This window comes from Lissotriton vulgaris, chromosome 5, assembly GCF_964263255.1.
Source record: "Lissotriton vulgaris chromosome 5, aLisVul1.2, whole genome shotgun sequence".
Lineage (NCBI taxonomy): Eukaryota > Metazoa > Chordata > Amphibia > Caudata > Salamandridae > Lissotriton > Lissotriton vulgaris.
In genome coordinates this window covers 914,065,358-914,076,538 of record NC_141693.1, presented here as the reverse complement: position 1 = coordinate 914,076,538, position 11,181 = coordinate 914,065,358, and the positions used below count along the sequence as shown (strand labels likewise).

The 11,181-nt window shown below is 48.0% G+C and overlaps 1 protein-coding gene across 1 annotated transcript; it reads left to right on the top strand.

The window, feature by feature from the left end:
* The first annotated feature begins 4,284 nt into the window (after positions 1-4,284).
* Positions 4,285-6,095, top strand: LOC147711795 (uncharacterized). The gene is made up of 3 exons (XM_086920239.1): positions 4,285-4,480; positions 4,935-5,413; positions 5,805-6,095. Exons 1-3 carry the CDS (start codon positions 4,285-4,287, stop codon positions 6,093-6,095), a joined length of 966 nt encoding a protein of 321 aa, XP_086776365.1.
* Positions 6,096-11,181: the final 5,086 nt, after the last annotated feature.

Here is an 11,181-nt window from a genome sequence, read left to right as displayed (position 1 = left end):
GTTAAGGTAAAAACCACGAAAGAAACACCAACTTTTCAAGTCATTCAGATCACGCACCATAACACCGCATCAAAGAACGTTCACATACTCATAAATTATTACAATAACATAGGCACACAGGATTGTTGTATAAACTTGGACGAAATGGCAGCCCACATATCAACACTCCAAAACTCGAATTTGAGCGAGTCAATAAAATATATTTGGGGTGGTGACTTTAACCATCATATATGTCCAAATCACAAAAACGGGACCTGTGGCCTACAATCCGAAACTGGCAACCCGATTCCCCATTTCGCTCATACCCAAAGTGGAAATAAGCTGAACGAAATAGTATTTAGTCTGGACCTTGACTTTGTAAACGAGCTAGTGCACCCAGCCCAGGAATTCCGACCCACTTTCCATGGGCGAGGTAGCACATCCACTATTGACTTTATCCTAGCCTCCATCACCAGTAAGAACTCGCTAATTAACTATAAAGTAGGGTCTTGCCCGATCAGCGATCACTATCCCCTAAGTGTGGAGATTATTCTGGAGAAACCAGGTCCTTCTATAACAAAAATCAGTCCTCTTGACCAACAAACAATATCACTGAGGAAAAGAAATGGGTTCGCAATCAAATGGGCCAAAGTTGATCCTGAGGTGACCTCGCAAAGAATATTCGAAAAAACGTACCCCTGGTTAAGGGACTGTCTCTCCGCAGAGGCTTCGCCTGAATTAATTATTACTTCCTTCCATAACATTCAAGGGACAATAAGAGATGAGCTAGTTAAACAAAGGTCAAACAAACCAATATCCCAAACTAAAAGATGGTTTAACTCAGACTGCAGAAAGGCCCTCTCGTTGCTAAAAGAAGCCCTCCGACAGGAGCCAAGAGACGTCCAACTAATCTCATCCCGGAGGAAAGCGTACAACGAAGCCAGGAAAAACCGCAGGTCCCAGATAAAGAGAGATCTTTGGTGCCAATTACACGAGAGCGCACTAAAAAAGGACAGCATAACCTTTTGGCAGACCATTAGATCACCCTTTTTTGACAAAGATACCGATCCGAATCCACTCGACGTAGCAGTAACTGAGTGCGAATGGGTTCGCCATTTTTCGAAAATCTTCGACCCACTACCTGCCACGTCTCGACCAGAACACGAGGCCGAAGCGGAGAATCACCTTCGCCCTATCAACTTACCCATTAATCTACGCTTCACAGTAACTGAGGTTAGAAAAGCAATCGCAGCATCAAAAACTGGCAAGGCTCCCGGCCCAGACGGGGTGCCCATGGACATGTTCCTACACAACAGTGACTATTGGTCGCTAATAATAACCCGGGTAATGTCCGCAGTTGTTGAGATCGGTCTCCTTCCATCATGGTCATCATCTACACTCTTGCCAATATTCAAGAAGGGGGACCGCAACGACCCAGCGTGCTACCGGCCGATCTCCCTTCTGGATGCCACGGGAAAAATTGCAGGTCGACTACTCCTGGACCGATTACAATCTTGGGCCCAGGAAAACAACATCTTTACAGACCTGCAATATGGCTTCCAGAAGGGGCTCGGTACAGTGGAGCAAGCCCTAAATTTGACCCTCTTGACCGACAAATATGTCCACGCAAAAGATGGGATAATTCACCTGGTCTACATTGATTTGAGCGCAGCTTTCGACTGCGTTCAGCACGCAAAGCTGTGGGAAATCATGTCGAATCTTGGAGTAGATCCAGCGATACTGGCTTTTCTCAGGGGCCTATACACCAACGCAGAAGGCCGAGTGCGCTATGGCATTGGCGGCGACCTGTCACGTCCTTTTAAAATCACGCGAGGAGTAAGGCAAGGGTGCGTATTGGCTCCCTTCCTATTCAATCTATATACAAACGGGATTGAAAAAGCAATGTTGGCAGGAAGCCAGGACCTCCCGCAAATTGATCGGCGGCCTATACCCATTCTACTCTACGCCGATGACTCGGTCATCCTGGCCCGAACAGCCAACCAACTCCAACGGCAACTGAATAAATATGTGACGTTCATGGACTCCCTAGGATTAAAAGTAAACACAAAGAAAACATTCACAATGTCCTTAGGCCCCAAATCTGGAAAATCAAAATCCATACATATAAACAACACTAAGTTGGAAAAAACGTCAGCTTACCTGTATCTGGGTATACTCGTGGACGACTCAATGACCTGGCGAAAAGCCATCGAAGCCAGAAATCTAAACTTTCGCCGAGCAACATCAGCACTTTGCGCTTTCTCCAGGAAACTAGGAAAACCAGCTCCGTCGGAACTACTAACACTATATTACGCAAAATGCCATAGTGTGGCGAGTTACGGAGCAGGCATCTGGGGTCACGGAAACATCAAACAAATACAGGCAACCGAGAACGCCTTCATTAAGTATGTCCTGGCCCTTCCCCAAAGCTCCCCGATCTTAGCATCACATCGAGAGCTAGGGATGGAATTCGTGACAGACACCATACGCTGCCAGCCTCTCATTCTATGGCATCGCATTTGGTGCAATCCTGAAAGTCACGTAACACGCTCCCTCATCACAGACTGCCTGAGCCTAGCACATTGGAGAAAAATTCCCTGGCTTAACTATGTCTTCAAATTTTTTAAAGACCTTAACTGTGAACAATACTTTTTTGATCCACCCTCAATTGAAGACATATCCAAGAAACGGCTAAAAGATCTATGCTTAGGCCACCTGAGAGAACTTCGCAACCAGGCGGAGATAGTGAAAACGCAAAATGGAAAAATCTCCCAATTGCAAACAGGGAAATTGATACAGCCTTACCTTACGTTCTTTCTATCGAACTATGAAAAGTTTTTACTGACAAGATTCCGGTTCGATCTTTTCTTTCGCCTGGTCTCATTCCCAGAACAGAATAACTGGTCACGGAATTTGATTTGTTGTCCATGTGACGGGGCCTCCAAGCAAACAACGGTCCATGTCACATTGTTCTGCAAATATTACAGTGCGGCTAGGAAAAAATGGATTCTCCCCCTCTTACGCTCAAGCGGTCTTAGAAACACATATCCAGCGCTTGCCTACCTCCAGTCGCCGTTAAACCCTCATGAAGCCAAGATGACAGTGACTTTTTTAAAAAAAGTAATGAAAATACGACAGGACACTGTTTTATAAAACGTTTCACGTGAACTCTAGCTTAACACTGATGGTTTTCAAATAATGTTGTACTTTTTATGATTATGCAAATTTTATAATCGAATAAAAGTTTATGAAATGCCCAATTACTTACAGTGGGTGAAGCAATGTTTCCAGTGTTATAAAAATGCAACCACCCCTCACCCGACTGAGCAAAATATAGTGTGTCCTCTGAAATTCATTTACGTCACAGATATTAAAAGACCTAGCCTAGTGACCTTTACCCTACATGAATTGCCCTACTGACCCACCCACCCCCACTACTCCCCCGGGAGCCTTCGAGGCCTACCCTTATGCCCAATAAACTTCAGTAAAAGTAAAAAGTAAAAAACAAAAGGAATCGCCATAATTTTGCCAGCACACACAGCCTCTACCTAAGGTGGAGAGCTGGGTTGTGTGCATTTCCTGTTGCTTTTTTGCAGGCAACCCTTGTAGCGCAACGATCCTAAATGTAAAGCGCTCTGATACCCTCTTGGGTCAAGTTCACGCTATATAGAAGTTTATAAATAAATCGAAAACAAAACTGCACCGAGGGCTTGAAAGAATACGCCCGATTTATAAGCCTGTTACAGCACATTGGCATCGTGACCACATTGACATCGTGACATTCTCCCGGTTTTATCCAAACGTTGGGTATTTGCGTTCACCGTACATTTATGTTTAATTTTGTGGTTTCCTCCCCACAAATCTGGACACGGGGGCATCCATCCTCCTGTTACTGCCCAGTTCTGGTGGGCCTCACAGAAAACGTTTGAAATAATAAAATGGCGCGCTGGCCGTCCCGGGCGAGACGCCGGGGTGTGGGGATGTCCGCGGGGTGGTTTGCGCCTCGCGGAGGATGTGACAGGCTGTGTAAACTGTAAATCACTTGCAATGGAGTTAACTAGCTGGAGAGCAGACTTGCTGGAGCCAGCCCTGGCTGCGCCGCTAAACGTGTGAAGGCTGCGAGGGGCGCTTTTCTTTGAGATAATTGATAACAATTAGACGGCACTTATCTGGGCCTTTGATGTCTGTTTATCCCCGCGGAGCCCCCGGGGCGAGGCTCCGTATAAAGGGCAGGGTCTCCCAGGACCGCTCATTCACTCACCCCTAGCGCCCCAGGACGATCCCAGAGGACTTCAAGGAGCAGACATGGCTCGGGCCCCCTTCTCCATCGAGTGGCTCTCGCAGAGCAGCCGCTGCCCGGCGACCACCACCGAGCCCCAGGCTTTCCGAGCACACCCTGCCGATCAAACCCAAGGATTATCCGCTCTCTATGGGCACCCCAGGCTTGCGGCCCAGCAGCAGCACCAACAGGCCCAGATGGCACCGAAAACCTCCACATCAGGTAAATACGCCTGCACGCTCTTCTGGAGGGCAGGGACTTGTTTTTATAAAAAGATATGATTGCCAGGAAGGCATGTGGGCTGGTCGGTTACAGACGGGTGAATTCTCCTCTAAAGTGGCTGCGTGTGTAAGGGCAATGGAAAGGAGTACAGATTGAGATGCTCAGTGGAAACGGTCAAAAAAAGTTACTGTTCCTCAGATCTCGTGTTTTCAAGTGAGCCTTAGGGAGGAAACCTGCCTTTTTGTGAGGCAACATTGTAATGCCAATGAGTGCGTGGCAATAGAAATATATGATTCGTTTTTATAGTAACCAATTGTTGGCATGTTAGCTACACATGACGCTTGTAGTGCGCCTGCAACTGTTGTGTGCGTGCTGTAGGTGTGTTACTTTGATACTATGCCAGTTCTAGGGCTTTTAGCACCTTGGACTAATGTGTATTGTTTGGTTGTTGTAGGTGGCGTTGATTCCGGATACGAGAGTGAAGCCGGCCGCTCGGACTGCGTCTCCCCCCAGGACAAGGAGAGCAGGCTGTGCCCCTCGGTGTCGCCTGCCCAGGACAGCAGGCTGCGGCCGTCGGAATGGAGCCGGGATCCGGAGCTCCGCAGTCAGTGTGCATTGGACTGTGCCAGCCCGGAGGGCGACAGGCTGTGCCCGGCGGACTGCGCCCCCCAGCCCGAGGAGGAGGACCGCAGCTTGTACCCCGAGGACAGTGACAGCCAGGAGGAGGACAGCAGTGCCTGCCCGGAAGATGGCGGCAGCCCCCGGGACCTTGCCGACGCAAAGGAGGCGGACAGCAGGCTGAGCCGCCGGATCAGGACGGCCTTCAGCAGCGAGCAGATCAACGGCCTGGAGAAAACATTCAAGCGCCAAAAGTACCTCAGCGCCCAGGAGAGGCGCCGGCTGGCGACCAAGCTGCTGCTCTCCGAAGTGCAGGTAGGTGTCTGCAACGGCCCATGGGGGGACGGGGGGGTGGGGGACGGGGGTGTATAAACCCCTTTAGTGACCCATCAGCATGCGAGCTTGAGGGAAGCGCAGTCTGACAGTGCTTGCAGTGCTTCCCTACCTGGTAGAAAGACTTTAAGGCGCTGTAACTGTACAAGTGTGCCGTAGCGTATGCTGATAGCAACCGTGTTATTGTGCAGTGATGCCTGGCTTTGTGTTTTTTTTCTTTTGCATGTGTAAGCCTGGCACTAGTGATTGAGTGCGTGGTTAGTGCGTCACTCCAGCGCTGTATGACCTGCCTCGGTGAGGTATCTAGCTGGGGGTGCGGGGGACGGTCCTCTCCTGCTCCGGATACTGACTGTTTTTCTCTTCCCTCCCACAGCTCAAGACCTGGTTCCAGAACCGCCGGATGAAGCTGAAGCGCCAGTTACAGGACATGCAGCCGGACCCCTACGCCGCGGGCCCCTTTTACAACGCTCTGCCCTACGGACACCCGAACTATGCCCCCTTCTACCAGTATGCGACCCCCGGGCAGCTGCCCCTCGCCCACCCCGCAACAGGCATGGCCTACTCGACGATGATGCCCTCAACCATGTATCCCATGGACCCTTACAAGGCCTACGCACAGGCGCCCCCGGGGTACAGCGAGCCACCAACCTTCACCTACTACTGAAGTAGACGCTGCTCTGCCGTGATGAGCACTACAGACTTTTAAAAAAGAGCGACCAGGGACTCTGCCAGTGCCGCTCGTGGGCACTTATACAGTATTCATATTGAATGACCGACGTTAATCTTTTTGGATTTCTTTATGGTTTTGTTTAAACGTATTTGAGATAATGGGCAAAATTGTTTGATATATTTATATAATATATGCAGTTCAAATTCTCTATTAAATTAAAACTCAACATTTCTATTTAAAATGTGTGTTGGATTTCGTTTTCTGGGATGCACGCGTGTGAACTCGCCTAGAGTTTGATATTACAGTTACAACATAGTGGTGCAAGGTCGTTGTTCATTATATACAAATCTTCACCCGCCTTGCCCCAGTGAGGCAGAATTTTACGGTACCAATGGGCATATTTGAAATGGTTCAAATCACCCGTGTGGTTACCATGCGATGTTGCTTTAATGTAAGACTACTGCGGGGCTGTTGGCAGTGTCGTGTAGCGAGGCGCAGTCGGCTTGAGAATGATGCAAGCAAGGCGATTGGGCCTCCCCATGTTTTTGTAGTAAAAAGCCTCATAACTGAGTCAAGCGCATCCTTCTCTCTGAGGCCCAGTTCCACTAAACCAAGAAGCGGGCGGTAGATTCCGATGGTTTCCTTATTTGACTAAAGGGTGTAATGGTTGGTCACGTTCCTTGCTGTATGTCCACTAGGAGGAGCTGTTGCGCAGCTCGGCACAGTAGTTAGTTTCCATTTCGGTCCAACTGCTCCACTCGGAAGCGTTACTCAAAATTCGGGGCAGATTTACAAGCCCCATGAGACACGTACGTCACTTTTAACATGGGAAAAGTGACGCAAAAGTGGCGCAAGGGGCTTGTAAATAGGCCCCATGTACATAGCATCAGAGACTCCCATCGCGGTACCCAAGCCGACCCATAAACCACCAAAGACCGAAAAACAGACAGACGAACACCACGCCGAGGTCTACACGTCGAGACCCGCGCGCACCCACACAGCACACACACAAAGGCAATGGCAGGCACTCTTAGCGTGAGGGTCAGATGGGCAAATAGACGCTTTATCATTTGCCGTCTGAAAAGGCCGAGGAATTGAGGGAAAAACAATATTAGAGACTGTCCCTTCCATCATGGGTCCAGAGCTGTGGCAGGGCCAATGTCCATCCACATACCTGTATTAACAGTGCAGTTCTGCGTGCCAATATTATTTAGCGTATATTTACCGTGTACTAAATCTGTCTACGGCCAACAAGACGATAAGGCGAGGATAGAGCCAACAACTATAACCTTTTGAGCTAAACCAGTAGCCTTGAGTTTGGCAGGCTTTAGTATTTAGAACGGTTGTTGCTAGCGGAGCCCAGTGCACTCTCCAATATGAACAATACACACTGGCTAAAGGCAAAATGTTTCTTATACAGTAGACACTGGCACTGACTGGGGAGTCTTGCCCGCAAACTGGCCCTTAACGGGCCAGAGCGTAACCCGGCCGAGGCCAGGAGAGTTTAGCTCTTGGAGGCCTATTTGCAAGCCCCTGGCGCCGCCCGTACCTCACTTTCCCGTTGAAAGTGACGCACCGGCGGCGCAAGGGGCTTGTAAATAAGCCCGTTATTCTCAAGGCAGCGGGAGAAATTAGAGGGGTGATGGGGTGTAACCCTGAACAAGAACTGGATGTAGTGTCCTACCACCGCCATGTGAGAGGAGGGGGCAAGATGCAAGCTGGTCACCGTGGGTGTCTGCTGGCAGCGCGATGGCGCTGCGGGATGCGACAAGGCAGAGGTCCTTGGTGCTCAGGCCCGCCTAATGACCGAGTGATTACATGCTAGCGAGCTATATTCCCTCCCTATGGGGGGCCGGGAGCAACAACTAAAAAAAGTCTAAAAACTAATAATGCACCGTAATCGCCAGATGTATACAGTGGCAGGTTGAATGGGATCAAACCAGATGTTAAACTTTGAATAACACTGCGGCATTTTTGTTTTGTCGGGCCAAGTGCTCAGGTTACTGCTCCCTGTGTGGGTGTGCTTTGAAATGGGCATGCAGTCTGCCGTAGTGGGCTGAGAATGAGGATAATGCCACAACAGACCAGTGGAAGAGGACTGTCTGCAAAGCACGTGTAAGAACATTTCATGTATATTTGATCAAATCAAACACCAGGCCTAAAAAGTACTTTTGGCGTCTAAATGACGAACAGCCACAGCTTCTCTATGGGTGCAGTGGATAACGTTCGGCACTAGTCGAAGCGTGACACACAACGTACTGCGCACGCGCACCCATAGGAGCTGAGTAACGGGTCTTTATTGCAATGTCAATGCTTCTCCGTTAGGGTTCAAGGGTTCCGAGCAATGGGCACACCATATCGAGAGGAGCACCGCACCTCTTACTTCCCCCACCCGTATCATAAATAGCCCCAAGCTCCTAGAGGAGCGTACATCTACCGGGTACACCGCCAGTGGCCCTCCCAGACCAGGCATTTTCTTTGCTTTCCGTACTTGTACTACTCACGACGATGAACAAGACTACAAATCCCCAAAAGAATGGAAAAAATCCTGGACTGGCTGGGCTTGATTTACAGGAAACGTGGGTTATTTACTTACCTATATTGAAATGGCGCCACGCCCTGGCAACCCACTCTATAAGGCAATGGGTGCAGTTGTCACATGCTTTCCGAGCCTCCACCTTCTCCATTTATTCCATTCGCCTTTTTATTTTGAGTTTAACTCCGATAATGGCCCGTAAAGTTATTTATTTTGAGTTTATAACTCCGTTAATGGCCCGTAAAGTTATTTATGTTGAGTTTAACTCCGTTAATGGCCCGTAAAGTTAGCTGTACGACTCTGCAGATTATACTGTTGGGGAGCGTCAAATTATGGTCTGCAAATGGTTTCCAAACGATTATCGGCATAAGTGGCCGCTTGCCGTGCTGAAAATGAGGCTAAAACGTGTAAGTGCGCGGGGTTCCTTCAGCGAAATGTCAGAACGCCTGGTCGCCGTTTCCCTTGCACACCCATGAGTTTTAATGTCACGGGGGCAATGAGATGAGTTGGCAGCAGCCAGCCACCCGCCTGATGGTACCAAAACCTCGGGCACAAACAACTTGATGGTGTCTGGTTAGGCTTGTCAACTGAACTGCTTGTCACCAGGACACCTTGTTGCTAGTTTATTTATTTATGTATGCGGTATTTATATAGCGCATACTCTACCCGAAGCTGTCAGTGCGGTTTACAATAGAATCAGTTACATTACTTAAGGACTTCAGAGTACACGGATTGCATATACAATACTACACATACATGAGTCTAAACACAAAAGGAAAATGTTACAATGGTGTTTATGAAAGATGTGCAATTTAAACTAAGGGGCATATGTACAAGGGAAGAGGGGTGTGAGGCTTCCTGGCTAAACGGCTCTCTCCTCCACTTCAGAAACTCAGTGCTGCACCATATTTACAAGAACATGGTGCAGCCTTGCGTTTCCCCCTGCGCAGGCACTAACTTAGCAGCCTAGCACCAACGCAGGCACCCTATCTGCTTACAGGGGAAGATTGTTAATGTACAGGAAGGTCACCCTTCCTGCTCATAAACAATGTTTACATGCTGTTTTGTAACTAGAAGTTGCAAAACGTCATTTAAAAAATAAGTATTTTGCAAAGCCAATAGATTTCGCTTATGGGCAAGCTATTGCTTTTTGCAATTGGGTGGGGGTAGTGAACAGGGGGACGGTTTGTTGGTGAATGGGAGGGTTGTAATGTCATAAGATGCGCTAAAACAAAATAAAAGTGTGCTAGAAGCAACTCAAAGAGGCAAATATGTAAAAATATTGATTATTTTGGCATACTATATCCTTACTTACACTAATAAGAGGCAGCTGTGAAGGGTGCAGCTAAAACATGCCCAATACTCGTGACTGTCCTGAAGCACGCTGCTTTAAAAAAAACGCGTTGCAATAATATTTTGAAAGTACTTATTCTTTCGGTACACTGCGTCTGCATCCAACGTGCTTTGTGGGTGCATGTACACTCAGGATTAAAAACAATGAAATGTAATATCTTGTCAAGCCCCTCCCTCCGTTTCCCTAAACTTGAATTTACTGGGCCTTATTTATGAAAGCCTTGCGCCACCGGTGCGTCACTTTTAAAATGGGAGAAAGTGACGCACTGGTGGCGCAAGGCCTTCATAAATGAGGCCCACTGTGTCTGCAAGGAAGAGTTGTGGGCTGAGTGGGGCAGAGGTGGGTTGGTCTAAACATAAACTAGGTGGACAAACTAGTCTGTGCCTCAGAAAGGCCTGCATGCCTGGGGTTGATGCTGGCATATAGGGACTTCGAAACATCAGAAATTAATCCGGTATAGCATTTGCCCTGCTGATTAGAACACCACGAAAGCGCAGCATGCTCGCCCCTGCGCGTATTTAGGCACCGAATAACAGATGTCAATTGTTGGACCCTCACTGGTACTCCTCCAAAGGTTGGGTGCAGGCGCTAGGACTTGAACTCATGACCAGGCAGCCAAACGCTTTTTTCTCCTTAGTAATGAATGTAAAGGCATGTGCATGTATCACACATTTAAATGAGTTGTTCCCAACAGCAAGAATACAATTATAGCGGTATGACTATAAATCACTTGTAAAAAGATTTTACTCCTAGAGCGGGAATCTGAAATGGCGAATTGACATTAACTGTGCTGGTGGGTGAAGGTTATAAAACATTTCTTACCTAGAATCAACAATCATTGGCAATGCTATTTTAAATGTATGTTGTTTGCTGTTAGCAACGCAGTGGCTGCATTTAGCCACACAACTGCAACAATGTATCCCTCAATAAGCCCAGTACAGAGAATCAGGAACCTGCACAGTGCATGTCTCAAAGGACATAGAGACAGCTACCACACGCAGCAGATGCATTGTTGGGACAGCACCAGTGGCCCACACTTTACAAAAAGCATTTGCAATGCAATAGGTCTCGCATTAGGAAAGTGTGAGCTATTGGTATTGTAAATGGCACATTTTTTTAATATGTGTTGGCTTTGAAAATATATAAACTAATAGCATTGTTATCCACAAAGCCAATAGCTTACACTTTCC

What these genes read in the sequence shown, in the direction of transcription:
- LOC147711795 (XM_086920239.1), top strand. Translation starts at nt 4,285, where the DNA reads ATGGCTCGGGCCCCCTTCTCCATCGAGTGGCTCTCGCAGAGCAGCCGC. An exon ending in ACCGAAAACCTCCACATCAG is followed by an intron (nt 4,481 to 4,934) that starts GTAAATACGCCT and finishes TGGTTGTTGTAG; the next exon opens with GTGGCGTTGATTCCGGATAC. An exon ending in TGCTGCTCTCCGAAGTGCAG is followed by an intron (nt 5,414 to 5,804) that starts GTAGGTGTCTGC and finishes TCCCTCCCACAG; the next exon opens with CTCAAGACCTGGTTCCAGAA.